General features: G+C 38.0%; 1 protein-coding gene across 5 annotated transcripts; it reads right to left on the bottom strand.

Moving 5' to 3' along the window:
• Nucleotides 1-950: 950 nt before the first annotated feature.
• On the bottom strand, nucleotides 951-18,985 carry LOC140153722 (protein-L-isoaspartate(D-aspartate) O-methyltransferase-like). 5 transcript variants are annotated; one of them, XR_011859135.1, is made up of 9 exons: nucleotides 18,388-18,808; nucleotides 15,234-15,338; nucleotides 14,510-14,541; nucleotides 13,826-13,930; nucleotides 11,306-11,426; nucleotides 10,219-10,304; nucleotides 9,689-9,861; nucleotides 3,645-3,874; nucleotides 951-1,080 (listed from the first exon to the last, which is right to left on the bottom strand). XR_011859135.1 is itself a non-coding variant. In XM_072176551.1 (9 exons), exons 2-9 carry the CDS (start codon nucleotides 18,560-18,562, stop codon nucleotides 3,832-3,834), a joined length of 840 nt encoding a protein of 279 aa, XP_072032652.1. In that variant the 5' UTR covers nucleotides 18,563-18,589; nucleotides 18,849-18,985; the 3' UTR covers nucleotides 1,862-3,831. The 5 variants fall into 5 exon arrangements, 4 of the variants coding, with proteins under 4 accessions (XP_072032653.1, XP_072032652.1, XP_072032651.1 ...); XM_072176551.1 differs by lacking the exon at nucleotides 951-1,080 and adding an exon at nucleotides 18,849-18,985 and having other exon boundaries at nucleotides 1,862-3,874; nucleotides 18,388-18,589; XM_072176550.1 differs by lacking the exon at nucleotides 951-1,080 and adding an exon at nucleotides 18,849-18,985 and having other exon boundaries at nucleotides 1,862-3,874; nucleotides 18,388-18,604.
• Nucleotides 18,986-19,684: the final 699 nt, after the last annotated feature.

Consider the following 19,684-nt stretch of genomic DNA (forward strand, 5'->3'; position numbering starts at 1 on the left):
TTCATATTGAAGATATGGATTTTTCCCCAAAAAGACCTAATTTTTTTTTTTTTGTGTTTTGGGAAAAAAATCCATATCTTCAATACGAAAGGTCAAAATTTTTAATTGATCGTCGGCTTTTCATCCCACTTACATACACTTTAAGTATAAATCATCAGATTTATAAAGTTTACTTCGAGTACTGTTAAATATCAAAAATATCAATTTTAATCATTTGCCATAAAATGTGTATTACATTGCTAATTTCAAAAAATCAAAATTATTTGATATCAGAAGGACATTCTTCAGATTCAGAATGCAATTCGATATGTCTGATGTGCTCTAATGTCCCACAATAAATACTGTCCAAACGCTCATACCCCACCCCTTAATGCTCTCCTGCAAATTCCAAAATTCTGTGACTCTGTAGCATTTATCACAGATGAAACACATACCCATATGGCATTTTGAACTTTTATGCTTCTCAGCCAGAACACTGCCATTGGCTGGTTGAAGCTGTGTGCACCATCATGTGCTGGTTGGTATTGAATTGGGGGCAGTGGCGGTGCCAGGAATTTTTTTGGTGGGGGGGGGGCAAAATTGGCAACTTTTGCGCAAAATTGCCGCAAAAAGTGGAAATTGACATGATTTGGGGGTTTTGCCTCAAAAGTGGGGGGCAAGAAAATGCCCCCTTGCCCCCCTCCATAGCGCCGCCATTGATTGGGGGTAATCGCAACTGCACAGATGACAACTATTAAAGATCTTTTACTCTGATTTCATACACCATAAATGTACACATACCATTTTTGATCATATACATGTAATGATAACAAGCCTTACTTATTTTAAGTCAATATATGAACATATAAAGTAAAAGATATTGTTTAAGTTAGCTTTAATTTCCATGCACAATTGTATTTTTCCTTTAATATCAAAATCAAATAAGGGAATATGACAGAAGTTTTATTATCAGGCAGCTCAATTCATTACTTGGTTGGTAAACAAAGAGTGGGTGATCTGAACAAATAAATTATCACTAGATTTAAGAATGTACATTATCTGTACATCGAGTCCATTATTGTAGATTAAAATTCATCTTTCCTGTGAAGCAAAATCATAATGGGATTATTTTAGCGAAAATTCACGAACATATTTACATTAAACAATTTACGTTCTGAAAACTCTTAAGTTGAGAATACTATACTTTCCTTTAATAAATGAAGCCTCCTTTCTAATTTTCAATTCTATTATTCCCGGCCCCCAACTCAACACAAAAGTTGGCAACCATGAGAGTTTCCAAATCTTTCAAAGACCCCCTTTGCAATGATTTTTCATCAAATTTACCCCCTTTTTCATGCAAAATCGAGGACAAAATTTGGCCAAAAACAACCCCTTTTTTGTGGTTTTCAATGACTAGAATTTCAAACACCTCTTTTCAATGACTAGAACTTCAAACACCCCTTTTCAATGACACTAAATATTGACATAAAATTACTGTCAAAGTTTGTGGACAGTCCAAATTAAATACCCCCTATTTTGCCAATTTCACGGTCATCGCTACTGGTAAAAATAGTACCCCTTTTGCGCGCTATTTGGTAACTCTCATGCCAACTTTTGTGTTGAGTTGGGGGGCCAGGCTATTATTATCCTAAATACCTAACTGAAACCCTGAATTTATACCTAACCTAAACCACCATGCATGAGTTATATACAGGCATTCCGTGACCAGTAATGGGGTATCCAAAAGTTTTTGAAATCACCCAGAAGTGAAGTAGCTATATCGATGAAATTTTGTCAGTGTAATTACTGGCCCTTATGTACATTATGGTCCAAAAATGGTCTCATAAGTATGTTTACTTTCTTTACAGGTGGCGCTTAGATGGGCAGTAGGCGATAACTTGCAAGATGGTGAAAACTGCTGCACGCAGCGTGATTAAGTTCCTGCATTTGAAGGGTTAGGCCTACAATACTCAGAAAATTTATGATGAAATGAAAGCTATCTACGGTGATGATTGCCCATCATATGGCACTGTTGCTTTTTTAAAAGGAATTTCCAAACTGGCCACATGTCCCTCACAGATGAGCCAAGAAGTGGACGTCCATCACTTCCGGATGGTGCGGCCACAGTGAAGAAACTCAAGAAAGTGGAGGATCTTATCATGAAAAGTTTATGCGCATACTGTCCATCTAGCGCCACCTGTAAAGAAAGTAAACATACTTATGAGACCATTTTTGGACCATAATGTACATAAGGACCAGTGATTACACTGACACAATTTCATTGATATAGCTCTTTCACTTCTGTGTGATTTCAAAACTTTTGGATACCCCCTCGTACATTTGGCTCTTCCAGTTGAAATCCATATGCCCTCCATGGAAAACATGACCTTAATCTCTCACACAGGGGGTGAATATTTCAAATGGAATCACCAATTCAGGTAACCCCATTTGGAATTCACACTCCCTGTGAGGAAGATAAAGGTCATGTTTTCAAAAAGGCACTCAAATCAATTTAATGCCATACTAAAATCTGAAGTAAAAATATTGTTCTCTTTTACATTAAATATGCTACGGATTTAACTTGAAAATATAATACCATCTCATAGCAACTCTCATTCTAAAACATTTGAACGTGGAGTACATTCCATCAAAATTTCATGACATTTACAATAATGCCCCAAATTATAGCTTTTTAACAAGTCAACTTTCCGTTCGTTGTCCAATCAGAGTGACTCAAATTAAACATTTTCAACATCAAAATAATCCCTGAATATGAAGCTAAAGAACATTGATTTCACATCAGCTATAAACACAGCAAACATATGGTAACACCAAACAAACAATTACTGCACATGCCCTTTTTCAAACTTAACCGATAGCAGCAAAAGAACCATGCTTAGCTTCAAAAACAAACCACAGTCGCCTTCATTTAAAAAAAATTTAATCACAAACCACAAACATCATAGTGTGGGGGAAAAAAACAATCAAAGAAAAACAAAATAAGAAACTGTGGCTTAAATCAACTTCTATACAAGTTACAACCTTCAATTTATGCTACCTGTGTACAATGGGATTGTCTATAATATGGACCTAATAAACTTTCCATGTGATTCTATTTAAATACATCAAAACTGGCAGAAATTTATAAGAATACCATTTGCCTAAACAGGCTGTCAGTGACAAATCTTTCCCCAGAGTGGATAGCATACATAAACGTTGAAAGAAAAAACACCAGTGCATTTAGCCGGATTTGCATTTAGCTGGATTTGAATTGGCCTTCGAACTACTAGCAATACGCTCTAACCAACTGAGCCACAGAGGCACGCTGGAGAACAGCAGAACATTGAATAGGTATAGGTTTGAATGGTTTGTATAAAGGTTTTCAATCTTTCTCTCTTCTCCAGCATGCCTCTGTGGCTCAATTCAAGTGTTGTACTACTAATACAAAATTTGCCAGATGCACTGGGTTTTGTCAGCTTTTATGTGTGCTGGCCACTCTGGGGCTACTCGACTACACAGCTTGTTGCGACTACCTAGTATGATATAGGCTAATCATGAGTATTGTGAGTAGAAAAAGACATTTATAAGCGCAGTTTTCCATTTAGAAAAGGATCCAGAAATACACTAGCAACATTTGCCTCAACATGAGTAACACAAAGACAAACCTTGATGAACCAAAGTTAGCTGTTCTTAATTGCACCAATGTGACGATAGAGTTGTGGACATGCCCATCAAAACTGTAGCCCATCTCCATGAAACAGGAATCTGAATCCCATGTACAACACTAGTTTCTCTGCATGGACACCATTCACCAGTGCAAGCTTCACACTGCCATCCACAGCCAGATGCCTGCTACTTTTTCTTAGCCAAGTATTTATTTATTGATGAGATATATCTGTGAATAAGACACAGACAAAGTGGCATTTGTGACATATGAATTGTAAAGTTGACAAAATCATATGTCACAAAAAATAGTGCTGCAATTCATTTACAAAACAATGTGAGATACAGACCTATGAGGTTCCACAACCCAGTCTTTTTATTGAATCATCAGAATAAAACCTATTTCCCTACTCCAATAGATATTCCTATACCAAACTCAAGTATACATGAATGCGAGGCAAAAAAAAGTTCACCAGAAGCCCCCCCCCCCTCCCCCCATTTCATTTGAAAGAGCAAAAAATTCTCCATGTTTAGTACATTTCATGTATAAAATGATTTGTTTGGTTGGTGTGGTGTTTCAAATTAGATATGCCAGGAATAATAAAAGTGCAGGCATTAGTTTTACCTGCCAGTTTCTCCATATTCTGTACTTTAATGGCAGAGTATACTATCCTTTGACCTGTCATAATTTTGTTAATGCTCCTGATCATTTTCCTATGTTATGGACATGATACACACTGCAATATACCAAAACCTCAATTTGCTTGATTCCATCCTCCTCAAATACTCATATAGGTTTGTGTATCCCCCACTGCCCCAATAGAGGTAGTCTGACAGAATTCACAAAAGACATGACTCTAACTTGAGGTGTTAACAACTTAACTTGGAAAAGTCAACTGAAAATTGGATGAAAAGGAATTATGACAAATATTTCAACTAGTTGCATGTACAGCAGATCTAAATGATACACACAAAAAACCTTTGTGAATTATAACATTTTAAAATTAAATACATGCTACCTTTCTTGCACATAAAGCCCTATCACAAATTCACAACCAAATCAACATTGGAAATGTTTGGAAAACTAGGCCACATGCACCAGGTGCAATAAAGCATATACAAGCATCCATATGTGGGTGTAAATTCACACAAGTGCTCGCCAGTGAGAAAGCCCAACTATGCGCAAGTGTTGTGCCCAACAGCTGTGTGATGACCCGAAATATTATAAACTGGGCCATCACAGACAAACAGCAGGCTCTGTATTCTGAAATCTTTCGATCTGAAAACGTCTGTTGAGGAATACTGTTAGAAACTATTCGCCAGCGAAGTGTTACGTGTAATCCGATTATCACTATGTCAACTGGATCACGCTTTGGAGTTCTGCACCACGATCGAAATGATCGCAACACAAAGTCTATGGCATGTGCTACCAATTCAAAAAGATGCGTGATCCAGTACCCAAGGAGTTATGTAACCACTTCGCTGGCGAATTGACTGCTCAGTGCCAGAAGTGGGTAAGGGCAATAGCTGCCCTGTGAACATTTGGCAATTTACACAAAGTATATTGTGCTCATCTACACATGGCACCTATTGCACTGAACTCTCGCTATATGCATTAACACCAGGATATCGTGATCAAATTGCTACTATACATCTATAGTGATTTTGTAATATTGCCGGATCATTTCCCAAACAAAAGGCCAAGTTAAAAATATTTAAAATATTTATAATTATATACTTCATTAATATATTCTTGTTCATTGATTGGTTAAAAGTGGATCACATGATCAAAAATAAACACACTATTCTGTGAGGAAGTGTAAAAGTACTATTTACGTCCGTAGAATAGTATATCCAAGCCGTAAATAGTATTTCTGAATATTTACTATATACGGATAGCAGCATGCCCAATGTCGCAATACATTAAAGCATGTATAACATTGAACCGCGACATTGACTATGAGAATATTTTGTCCTGCTGACATACCCTGGGCGACAGCTATACAAACTGCAAGCGTACAATGACAGCTCTGTGGATAGCATAATTTGACCTTGGTGCAGACGACTATCAGCAGAGGTCATTTCCCACGAAAATCAAAACAATATCATCAACATGGATGCTACAGAACTGGCGAGCGACGACGTGGCTACACCTCCAGCACAATTTCAGCTATTTAATGATGAAGAACTCGCCAGTTTTATCGAAAGTGCCAATAGCGACAACACCAAGAAGTAAATCAAATACAGCGTGTCTGTATTTGATGATTATTGCAAGCAGGCTGACGTCGAATATGCCGACCTTGACAATGCAGCTCTGGATGTGCTTCTGTCGAAATTTTACGCTGGAGTGAGGAATAAACAAGGAAAGCTATACAGTAAGAAGTCAATCCAAGCCATTCGATTCGGCTTACAGCGTAATTTTCTATCTCAGCGAGGTGCAGACATCGTTAAGAGTCAGGAGTTTTCTGTGTCTAGCAAGCCATTCAAAGCTTTATTGGTGACACTGAAACAACAAGGGAAAGCTGTGGTAAACAAGCATCCACCAGTCAGCAAGCCCGATATGGATCGCAATCAAGCTAGTGCTAGCCTAGATATAACTACAGCCAGTGGTTTACAGAACAAGGTATTCATAGATACCATTGTCTATTTCACAGACAGAGGTATGGAGAATTTGAGGGTCATGAATTCCGAGGACTTTCTGTTACAGAAAGAAGCAGAAAGCGGAAGGGAGTTCTACAGTCTGAAAGACTTTGGCACTAAAAACCATGCAATGGATGACATCGCGAGCCAAGGCGGAAGAATGTATGATATCCAGGGGAATCCTCGCGGCCCAGTCGCAACTTTGAAGAAGTACTTAGATAAGTTGAATCCACAATGTCAATGGATGTGGCAACGACCAAAGAAGATGGTCACATAAGATGTCAGTGTATGGTATGAAAATTCGCCTCTTGACAGAGACACGCTACAAAACATGATGAAGAAGATCAGCATGGCTGCGGGTTGTACAAAAGTATATACCAACCACTGCCTCCAAGCAACTACGGTTACTCTCCTTGATCATGCCGGTTGTGTCAACAGTGACATCATGACGGTATCTGGCCACCGGTCGGAGACTTCCATCAAACACTATGTAAGTACAAGTGAGGGCAAAAAAGAGCAGATGTCAGACATAGTATCAGCTACGCTCAACAATCCAGGTTCATCTGGAAGTACGCTCATCATGCCACGTCCATCTGATAATAAAGCTTAACAAATCAAGTCCATCTGATGGTGATATTTTGCCTTCTGAAGATACAGAGCCTATGAGTTTGAGCCAAGTGGACCAGATTATGAATAGCATAGCCAATAGTCCCAATGTGCTTCAGGATGTCAGCAACACTGTTTGCAATGTGAGCAATCAGAATCCATCAGCCTTCAATTTCCATGGTTGTATGGTCAATATTTACAACAAGTAAATATATGAAACCCAGAATGTAAATATGTTGGAGTTATTATTGAAACTGTTAAAACTTGTCAAAACCGACTTGGAATTTTTACTGTTGGAACATTGCTAACGTTGGAACTTTTGAAACATTTAAACAATATGTTGGAGTTGCGAAACTGTTAAAACTTGTTGAAAGCGACTTGGAATTTTTACTGTTGGAACATTAATTACTACCGTTGGTGTTGGAACTTTTGTTTATCAACATGTTTGTTGGACTTGAACTATTTTGATGCAAGCAGGAAATGTCAAGGTCTAGAGCATCAGGAATGGCTGGTAAGTTTTCACTAAATCTTTTAATTTTTTCTCAAGAAAATCTTTTAACCAATCAACGAACAAAGAATATGTTAATGAAGTATATAAAACAAATATATACTGCCTTTATTCGAGGTTCTGGTTAAAACTATGGTCCCTCAGGAAAATAGTACTATTGATCTCACCTCGGGCCCATAGTTTTAACCAGAACCTCTCATGGCAGTATATATTTGTATACTATTTATGTATGAAAGATTGCATAATGCATGTAGGGGGGTTAATCTATGCACAGCAATAAGTACCTCCAAAAGACTAGTGACAGTCCGCCAAGAGCAAAAAACCCATTCACAAGCACTTTAATGACCTTCCCTGTTATCCTGCCATAGCAACAAAACATACATTCCAACATAAATTCTGAGATAACATCGTCACTGATTAATTTGATAACCAGGCAGGTTTAGTTCATCCCCAAAGAACTGCTTCTGGTGGGGCTACCTCTTTAAAAGGATTCTGTCTTTCGTTACTGCAGGCAGATATTCACATTTTTTTTGTCATCCATAAACTTATAATTGGAATCTACTGGGTGAATATTACTGAAATCATTTACATTAAGTTGTTATCCTTCTACTTCTGGAATTCTTGAGTATACCATATACATGGTATTAAGTCCAGCTTGTCCTCTGGAACCTTGAGGGCAGACTACAAGTATCAAAACTAGGTGTGGTCCCCTTTCTCTTTTCGAACAGCTGCGAACAACGTAATGTGCTCATGCACAAGGATGACTCTTCTGTATACAAGACCGACAATTTTACTTGACTTACGTGCCATGAGATGCTGGGCATACACTACCTAAATTAACTTCACAAATAACTGAATATAATTTTGGGAGCGGAAGACACCAAGGCCTGGAACTCTTGCAAATTGTGTTCTTCCAGTTGACATCGTAACACCTTTTAAAGACCACTTGGCCATCTCACCCTCTTACCCTTGACCATCTCATCCTTACCAACTGAACTCATATAAAAATGAACTTGAGGTATCCTCTACCCTGGCAACACCTAAATGTTCTGGATGACAGGAATCATTTATAGGGCCTATATGTAATGTACGAATAACGTCTTTTTTTCGCTAAGTGTGCAATTTGAAGACAAGAGACACAGGTACAGTTTTGAAAACAGCATGGTTCTTTTGACACTAAAGTCACATTTCCTGTATATGACGATGAAACTAAATTACGTATTGATCGAACATATAATGTTCAGGTGGAATTTAATAGTAAGAATCTCTATCCTATTCTCTGATTTTTAATACCGACATGTTTGCGTTCAAGAATCAGAAAAAGTCAAGGAGTTTCTTACTAGTTAGAATATAAACAATAACATATACAATACATACAAGTATGTTCAAGCATAATTTGGTATTTTATCATGAGTTGCTAAGCAAATTTCTTATTGGATAATTTGCAGCTAAAGTCACTGTGCCAGGCTTGATGGAGTGAACACACCCACACACCATATGAACATAAACGACTAAACTTAGAAAGATTGTAAATTATTTCACCTCGTTTTGTCCCATTTCATTTTGTCTACCAATGTTTAAACCTTGGAAGAATCACCATTACACATACCGTATTTTGTCAAATAAGCGCCCTAGGGGCGTTACATTTTCCCAAGGGGGGGGCGTTTATTCAAGGTCAATTTTAAACGATAAAAAACGCTAAAATGACGAAATATGAACTAGAAACACTGACTTCTGGTTCATTTCCGGGTTTCCAATCCAGATTTTCGACAATTATTGATACTATTATCTACCATGTGGGCAACTTGGTAAGCTTACTACATAAGATAGCATGGAAATATCGGCATTTTTGAAACATCTTGGTTGAAAAAAGTGGTGGGGGACGTTTATTTGAGGGGGGGTGACTATTTGACGAAATACGGTAACCATAAACCTCAAACACTTTAGCCAATTGGACTCAGTATTTCAGTTGAAATCCATACACCCCTATGGAAGACATGACCTTCATCTCCCACACAGGAGGTATAGCTTTCAAATGGAGTCACTCATTCAGGGTACACCATTTGAAATTCACACTCCGTGTGTGGAAGATCAAGGTTGTGTCTTCCTTAGAGGGTGTATGGATTTAACTGGTATAGAAGCTCAGAATCCTGTACTGCATAACCTGTAATCTACAAATCCAACTGCACCAACCAGGATCCAATGACTTTCGCACACAAATACCTAGCAGTTCAAATAATGGTAATATCATATTAAATTACATAACTATGTACAAACAAACAAGATTACCACCTTCCAGGCCATTGTGAATCCTTATTTGTTAGCGGTACATACACGACTCCCATTAAACTAGATTTCGTCACAGATCCATCTTCGTTTTTGTCGTACTGTTCCAGCATCTGATTGGCTCCTTGTGGGCCTACAGGGATAATTAGTCTGCCGCCAGGCTTCAGTTGTTCAACAAGCTGAAATTTAATACATTATAGAAATACATAAATTATCAATAGTTAATGATCTGTGTGCTAGCTATAGGCCTCAAAATTAAAAGTCTGGTATCTCAAGAACCACTGAACCATTAATAGGCTTGTTTGTACTCATTTTAATTCATTTTTCATGCTGATTCCAAATATGGTCATGAAAATGTACAATTTTTAAAGAAAAAAAAATTGAAACTTGCAATCGATATCCACATGGTGAGAGTTAACTTAAGTTATTGCATAAGCATGTCAGATGACCTCTGGCCTTAGATTGATAGTACCAATATCAGGTGTGTGGGGGGATGTGGCTGTGTCTGTCTGTTGCATGTGAGATCTTGTACTTACAGCGGGTGGGAGGATTGGTGCTGCTGCTCCAACATGGATAGCATCATATGGAGCTTCAGGTAGATGACCTTGTCTACCATCACCAACTGTGAAAAACAACATTTATTTATATACATTTATCACAAATCAGTGGCAATGAAATCAGACTACCATTTTTCCCAAAATCTTAGAATTGCACCCCTTCATAATTGTTGTACAGCCCCTAAAGAGAAAAGAGATTACAAGGACTCAAATGAAAGGCGCAGAAACATTTTTCATTACCAATTATCACTGTCACTTGGGCAATAAAAAGTTTGTCTCAGAAAATAAAATACCCTACATAGGGCACTCTTTTTTTAAATAAAAAGGCTATGAACTACGAGTCCACTCCTCATTCTTGACTAAGTTTTTGGGCCAGTCTAAATAAATTAATTCTGAATGAAATAAATCATCAAAACATGGAAACAAAAAGAATATGCCATAATTGAATTTTTAAAAGCTATGTGTGCTGTCTTTTGAGACAAGCCTTTAAAAAAAAAAAAATTGGCCTTATGTCCCTACATTGTCACATAAACACTTTGGTTGTACCAAAATGTAATTCAAATTCAGGCAAGCGTACATTCCATGTCAGAGCTGCTAATACTTGGAATGGAATTGCACCTCAAATCCGCAAAGAATTAAATAATATGTCTTTGTATCAATTTAAAGTGCAAACAAATATTTCTGCTAAATAACTTGTATTTCTATTCCCTTATAAATTGTACTTTTATAAGAACATCTTAACTTTAGTTTGTATTTTGTATAATCTTTGCCATATGTAACCAATATTATGCTTTTGATTTATCATGTGTATTTACCGTTTATCAATTTATGTACTTTACATTATTTATAATTGTATGAGGGCCTGCTTGGAAAGCAGTGCTTGACACTGAAGTGGAATTACCCTCAATAAAAAAAGATTATTATTATATTATTGTCTTCGATATCTAAAAGAACATTATTTGTAACAGATTAAGAAGATATTTGATATTTTGAATAAGTCGCTCCTTTGATGGGCAAAAAAAACCAAAATACTAAACAGAATATTCAGTACAGCAACGTAACTTACCTATTAATTCAACTTGGCCCGATTCCAACAGTTCTGGATGATCTTTCTGTAAATTATCTCGTGAAAAATCTACAAGTTCTTTAATATGATCTATACCCACTACTTTGCCAGTTTTACCAACCTGTAAAAAATATGAAAAACAACAACAAGATACTTTACAAAGGGTTATTCCAGTTGAAATCCATATACCCCCTATCAAAAATATGACCTTAATCTCCCACACAAGGCGTGTCGATTTCAAACGGAGTCACCAATTCAGGTAACTCCATTTAAAATTTACACTCTCTGTAGGGTGAGTAAGATCATGCCTTCCATGGAAATTGTTTTTGGAATAGCCCAATATTTTAAGTCTTGTTTATGTTATCAGCTCATGAAGTTCATATGTGTGTATAGTAAGTTATACATCAATGGAACTTCTTATGAATTTAAGGTACTTTCTCAGTTTAGCACCAAAGTCATTTATTTTGCTTGTCTAGGGAAAACCACAATTGGAAGATGATGGGTAGATGGGTGGCTGCCTGACACACTGCCATGCACCCACCTTTCCCAGTCAGGGAACCTTGGTTGTTTTAGGTCCCAGGTTTTAGGTGTTTGTACAGCTTCCTGCTCTATTTTTTCAAAGTAGGGGAATAAGCAAGACAATAATCACAAATTTCTTTCTTTCTTGAACCAAGACAGGTAGATGATAGGTGGCTAGTTAACCCCCTGAGCACTACCTGCTGATCTAACATTGCCACTGATTGGTCAATTACATGATATCTTCACTTTAAGGGCTGGGGTATGAACGTTTGGACAGTATTTATTTTGGGACATTAGAGCACATCAGACATATCGAATTGCATTCTGAATATGAAGAATGTCATTCTGATATCAAATAATTTTGATTTTTTAAAATTCCCAATTTAATACACATTTTATGGCAAATCATTAAAATTGATATTTTTGATATTTAACAGTACTTGAAGTAAACTTTATAAATCTGATGATTTATACTTAAAGTGTATGTAGGTGGGATGAAAAGCCGACGATCAATTGAAAATTTTGACCTTTCAGTATTGAAGATATGGATTTTTTTCCCAAAACACCAAAAAAAAATTAGGTCTTTTTGGGAAAAAAATCCATATCTTCAATATGAAAGGTCAAAATTTTCAATTGACCGTCGGCTTTTCCTCCCTGCTACATACACTTTAAGAATATATCATTAGATTTATATAATTTCCTTCGAGGACTGTTATATATCAAAAATTTGAAAAATATCAAATTTTTATAATTTGTCATAAAATTTGTATTATATTGTAATTTAAAAAAATGAAAATTATTTGATATCAGAAAGACATGCTTCGTATTCAGAATGCAATTCGATAGGTCTGAAGTGCTCTCATGTCCCAAAAAAATACTGTCGAAACGCAATAAACGCTCATTTTGGATCCCTTAATCACCAATCAATTTTTGTGTGTGGTGAAATTATTCTAACAATGTTGCTGATTGGTCCAATTGATAATGAAAACTTCTTTTTGGCCAATCGGCAAGTAGTTCTCATGGGGTTAAGACACTGAAGACAAATTTTCATGTCAGTCTCCAGAGACAAGCATAATGGTTCACAGAGCTTCTTTATGGTCCCCAACTTGTTGTCCCAGAGGCAACTAAAATTTGGTTTGAGTAGCTGAGGGAGCTGCCGCTGAGAATCTAACAGTGAACCCATGCTATACCAATTTACTCAAGACATTTTAACACATTGTAGGCTAAAGTCCAAATTTTTGGCCAAATTTAACACAAATTGCCAGAGTTTTTATAACTTTTCTTCAAATATTTGGCAAATTTTACACATTTTGGCTACAGAGCAAAATTTGGGCAAAATTGAGCTATTTTCTGGGAAAAAAATGTGAAAAAGTTGGCCTATAAAAAGGGGGTTCTTGATATACCAATATGACCAAAAATGTGACCCCTGTTTGTGGCACATCCTTGTATGGTCATTTGTACTGAGGGTGCAACATGTATGTCAGGGGATGAATATCCTAGTTGACCACATCTGGATAATAAGTTATTAGAATTCTTGACTAGCGACTGCTCAGTGCCAGAAGTGGGTAAGTACAATTGCTGCAATAGCTGCCATGTGTAGCTGCCATGCCATGTTCTGCACATCTCTATATTATATGTATGCATACAATATGACTGGTCAGTGATCACTGGGCTTGTATGCCAAGAGGGCTGTTAATTGGTCACTGCCTCAAAGGGGATTTGTGGTAAGCCATATCATAGCAGTATTATCATCTGTATAATTAGGCAGAATTTTGTTTAGATAGAGCAGGGTCAGAATTTCGTTTCATGGTGCGAGAATCAATCTTGATTCTTGCAGAATAAATTTGCGGGAATCATTCGATTCTTGCAAATCAACTTCTGTGTAAACTACAAAAGTTTGCGGGAATCAAATTCACTCAAATGTGTTTACGTGAATCTTTGCGAGAATCGATTCGCGGATTCTCACCGCAATTCTGAGCCTGTAGAGTGGAGTATACTTACCAATAACCCCATACAAGCTGTGAGATAACCACTGCCTGAGCCAACATCTAATGCTTTTTTCCCTTCAGTCAGTCTGTCTTTCAGTAACTCTAAAGCATGAGCATGCTGAAAAAAATAAGCCAATATTGACATTAGTAAAACATGAATGCAATTTAAAACTTGTTACCTATTATTTATGTGCAAATATTCATCATAATTTTGATAACTAGCTGCTGGAACATTTATCACGGTCTAATGAAAAGAATTCTAGTATTACAGTATTTTGCAACTTTCATAATTGTATAGCCCAATTCACATATTCTTGATATGTGTACTTTCATGTTATATGGCAACCTGCTTATAGTGCAGGGCAATACATTCAAAGATAAGTGTTCGCCCAATGATATGGTAATTAATCCGGTTACGTAACTACTTCTACAGCAAATCAAAAGACAGATTAAGTCCAATAAACATAGTTAGTTTTGTTTCATAGATACATGTTGTCGTTGGGCAGGAAAAACCTCCTATGTGTCATTGGCCCCTGAACATGTTTAAAGAAAAAACTTTAATGTAACCTATTGGCAGTTTTGTTTTAAACAAGTTCAGGGGCCAAAAGTACATAGGCGGTTTTTCCTGCCCAACGACGATGTATGTATATAAGGGGTGTATGGATTTCAACTCGAATAGCCCATTATAAATACTTACCATATGTGGCGCACTTATTGTAGCTGCATAACCTGAGAGAATGAATGAATGAAAAAGATGGACACTCTTGAGAACAAACAAAACAACAGGCAAATAAGCAAACAAATAAACAATTTACATTCTTTTAGCACTCTACATGTGCACGGAGTGCCTTGGTTTCTGGAACTTCACTTCCTTCACCTCACCCTTTCAACTAGTTCCAGATTTTTATTTTTATTAGAACAGCATCAGTTTATAATGTACAATTGCTATTACCGTAACCACCCGGGTATAAGACTATAAGCCCACCTTCGGCTATAAGCCCACCCCCTATTTTTCAAAACATTCTGGGAACAAGGGTGCACTCAGGCATAAGCCCAGTACTAAGTTTAGGCCAAGTTCTTAAATCAAATCAATGCTTTGCTCTCATTTAAGAACAAATATAAAAAAGTATCAGTTGATAATTAAGTTAATTAACATTCCACACTTATTATTTTAAGTTGACCTAGATGATAGAAATTACTGGTACATTGGACATACACAAATTGGGGGGGGGGTTGTTCTTATTTTTAAATTCAAGCACTAGCCCTTCCTCGGTTATAAGCCCACCCTCATTTTCAAGTGAAATCTGCCGTCTAGGGGGTGGGCTTAAATACTGAGTGGTTACGGTATGAACGTTTCAAAATGTTTGATTAGCCACAGCCATACAATAGTTTTTCAATAGTATGACTAATTTGTCACTTACCAATACTTTGTGGTGAGTCTGTGTATGGATTGTGTCTACTGTAATGTTTTCTGTCTACAGCAGCCATAGCTTCAAAAATCCGCTCAGTCTTCACTAAACCATGATCTACATGTAATCAAGGTAATAAAGACACACAAAAAGTATATTTTAAACAAGTCAAGTCTCTGAAACTAATCTACAAGCGGATATGGTAAGGAAGCATTCTCTAAAGTCGACGGGGACATAAATTTGTAACCTTTGGGATTGTACCTTTTAAACAATGTTTTCAATGACATGATGAGGTCCTTAATAACTAGCTTCAGCTTCAGTTCATATATTGGCTGGACTCCAAGGAGTATTAAAGCCAAGCTTGTGCGGGGGTTATTGCTGTTTATTGGTATAGGTGACCTTTGAAGGCATTAACAGATGGTGCATTTACAATGTCTTCCTGTAGGGAATTTCAATCAATTATAGTTCTTGGGGAAAAAGATTAGTTGTGACTGCTTAGACGGGTTTGATGTTGTTGATAACTTTTTGTGTTGTTGCGACGAGGGGACGGGTTACTGGTGTCAGGTAGCGATCACTGGGGATGTCCACCTCATCGTTGGTAATCTTGTACATGAGGGTCAATCTGGCTGTTCTTCTTCTGTCCTCTAGTGATTGCCACCCGAGATCTTTGAGGAGGTTTGTCACTGTTCCCTTGGTGCGTTCGTAGTTGGATTTTACGAACCGGGCTGCGTTGCGCTGGACCCTTTCAACTTTGGTCTTGTGGTTTTTCTGATACGGATCCCAGACTGTGCATGCAAATTCAACATGTGGTCTTAAATAAGCTGTTTCTTTGAGTTTCTGTGGACAGGAATACAGGTTGCGGCTAATGAATCCCTGCATACGACGAGCTTTAGAGGTCGTGTGTCCGATATGTGAATTCCAGCCCAAGTCATCTTGGAGGTGGACGCCAAGATAAGGATGAGACTTCACCACCGCAAGTGTTTGGTTGCACAACTTGTAGTCTTGATGTTTAGGGTTACGGGAGTTGGTAACATGCATTACATAACATTTGCTGGGGTTAAACTGCATTTGTCAATCTTGTTGCCATGTAGTTAGTCTGTCCAGGTCGTCTTGCAGTGTCTTGGAGTCTGTCGGTGAGGAAATAGTCCGGTAAACTAGAGCGTCGTCTGCAAATAAACGTGTTGATGAAGTGATGCAATCTGGCAGGTCGTTGATGTATAAAAGTAATACAAGGGGTCCTAGTACCATTCCTTGAGGGACTCCTGAGTCTACGGTCACTGCAGATGATTGTCGTCTGTCCAGCATCACTCTCTGTGAGCGTCCTATGAGAAAACTGGATATCCATTTGAGCAGTTGGTCGTTGATTCCATGATGCTTGAGCTTATGAAGAAGTTGATGGTGGGGCACAGTGTCGAAGGCTTTCGTACAGTGTCGAAGACTTTTGTAAAGTCAACTATAACTTTTAGAAATGGTAACAATCCTAAAGTACATGGTTGCTGTCTAAACTGTTACACCAAATGCTATTTGGCACTTTAGTGAAAAAAGTGTCATTGTATTGCAAATGCAATGATACATGTATATGTACTGATGTAGGGTAGGTATTGATCGATCGGCTTGACGCTCTACAATGTACTAGTGAGAATTCCAATTGAATGAACGCAGCTTTCAATAGCGTGACGTACACTTCGCAATGTACACTAGCGTGTGTGCCTATGCGTGAGTAACGCGGAAGTGAATCCAACCATGCCAACACACTCGTGATTGGTTAGCACTGTATCCAAGGTCGTGCGTTGTAGTTTTGAAATACGCGATATACGATCACGGTTGAATCGAGTACAGCTGTTGAATGCTGCGTTCATTCAATTGGAATTCCTACTATAATTTGAACTAAACGCAGAGCCTACATTAGAGTCACTTTTTCATCAGCTTAATGCATGCATGCATGCACCTTGTCTTTGCCTGTCTTGCCCCCCCCCCCCCAGTGCAGCCCATGCTAGCCTGACCTCGCTTGAATGCTTTGCTGTAGCAGTACACAGTGCAGTGAGTGCTCAGATACAGTGCAGCCTTGGGACTTGCACTTGCAGAGATGTAGTTCCAGTAACTGTAACTCGGCATACCAAGTTACAGTGCACTCTATTGATATCTGTTCCACAAATAAGAAACATCACAATATGTGGGTTCATTTTGGGCATGTAGCTGAGGAACTCTCTCAAGGACAGTTTGGGCATGCACTGATGATTTTAATCCCATTGTACCAGGGTTTGGGCGTGTGTGGATGATTTTAATCCCACTGTACTAGTCTATACATGTACTCACAAAGTTGAGGTAATTGATCTACATTGATCTCATCTTTTGGGTGGGTTCAAAATTCCCTGAGTTGGCAAAACCTGCAATCTTCATGGGAGTAATTTACTTAGTGCAAAAAGTGGTCAAAATATTGCTCTGCAAAATGTCTTAATTTTCATGATTTGGATTTATGATATTGAGCAGCATTCTACTTGTGATGTTTCTACACTGTGTAGAGAGGGTCTACAGCATCTCTGAGGTAAAACTGACAAATACACTTGAGGTATATTTCTTGATGCTTGAAGTTTGGATTTCTTAAACGCACAGACGTGCATCCTAATTCCCTATGTTGTATCGCTGCAACAGGGGTAGCACTAGAACTATTAAAACACTCCAGTGTCCGCAGGGACCCCCGAACTTGCAGAAAATTAAAAAGTAGGGGGTCCGGAGTAGAGTTTGGTGAGTCCTAGTTGCACAAATGCAGCATAAATAGTAGCCTATGTCTAGGTCTGCAATAGCGCTAGATTGAAAAACGGGGTCTCCAGGGACCCCTGAACTTGCAGAAAATTTAAAAGGGGTCCAAACTCTATTTTGGTGGGTCCGGGACCCCAAAAAGCAACCGTAGCGCTACCCCTGCGCTGCAAGACTTCAGGTCTGTAAATGTCATTATGTTTATGATAAAGACTGAAGTCTTGCTGGCAGGACTAGCAGAGCAGATTAATGCAGGACATGCATGCCATGCAGGCAATGCATGAGAAATTATGTGCACGTCCGAAGTCTCAAGTTTTAGGCACATTAGCAACAAAACTAACATGTATTACACGTTCTATCTTAGTCTAATACCTAACCAACTATGTTCTTGTACTGATAAACAACTTACGTTTGAGCTGAGCCATCAATTCATCGTGATTTTTACCGTGAGCTTTCCACGCCATGGTTCTGATAATCTGTGAGGAAAGAGCACCCATAACAAGCACAAAGGTCACTGAGACGACGCACGCCCCTCGATGCGGCGAGAATGGCAATGTTGGTAAATTTGGAATGACTGGCTGCATTGCAATCTTCCGGGGTGAAAAGAAGGCCTTTTGATTGATTTCCTCACCGGCATATTATGCAAAGTAAAGAAGAAATGCAAAGGAATCACAAATCAAGTTATTGCTATCATTTGATTTGCACATCATTAATGTCATCCCTATTATAAGAGTGGATTAAACATTTTAGGAATTAATATCCAACCTACATACGCCAGAGCATTTGCGTTGTTTACATTTATAAATCTATACTTGCACAAAAAAGCAACTTATAAGAAACATTTAAACTGGATTTTGTCAGTCTACATACCTTTGGCACTTCATAGATCCTGTCAGATCTCAAGAAAATTGTGTCTGCTTCTGTTCAATGGGTGAAATAAATTCAAGGTTCATGGGCCCCAACCTCCTTGTCGTGTCGACCTGTCATATTTCGCGACCCAATGTTGGTGATACCAAAGATGAAAATAGGGGTGAGCATATGATCCAGTTCAACTAATTGCATATAGGGTGTCTCACACATCAGACCCTGTCACACATCTCGAAATCTGTGCATGGCAAATGGCTGGGGGGCACACGCCACTTAGTGAATCATACTTCATAGGTTCATACATCAACTTTATTGTAAATCCCCATTTTTTTGCACGGACGGTCCACTTCGTGCACGTTGCAGTAAACCAAAAACGAAACGCGGAACATCCGGTCATTATTATGTTTTGATGAATCCAAGTGTGTGAAAATCATTGGATCCGAAACATAATAATGATAAAATTGGATGCTTTAAAGGAGTATTTCGTGATCCTAGCATCCTCTTTTTATGACATTTTTCAGTACATATCCACGAAAACAGCTTATTTCCAAAATTTCAGTTGATTCCGATATTGCTTTTCCGAGTTATGCATGATTAGGCCTATGTGTAATATACACTGCTCCATAGACAATGCGTTGTAATTTCGTTCTGGTGCACCAGAACGAAATTCAAATTTCACGATATCTTTGCTAAACGAATTAATCTGCAAGAAATATTTTGTACATAAACATTATGTAGCCAGAGGTTTCCAGTGGTATAAAAACCTCAACTTTTTTTGAGAAAAGTGGGGAGATGAGGCTGTGGATCACGAAATGCCCTTTTAATACGTCCAATATTTA

The sequence above is a fragment of the Amphiura filiformis genome, chromosome 5 (assembly GCF_039555335.1).
Source record: "Amphiura filiformis chromosome 5, Afil_fr2py, whole genome shotgun sequence".
Classification (NCBI taxonomy): domain Eukaryota; kingdom Metazoa; phylum Echinodermata; class Ophiuroidea; order Amphilepidida; family Amphiuridae; genus Amphiura; species Amphiura filiformis.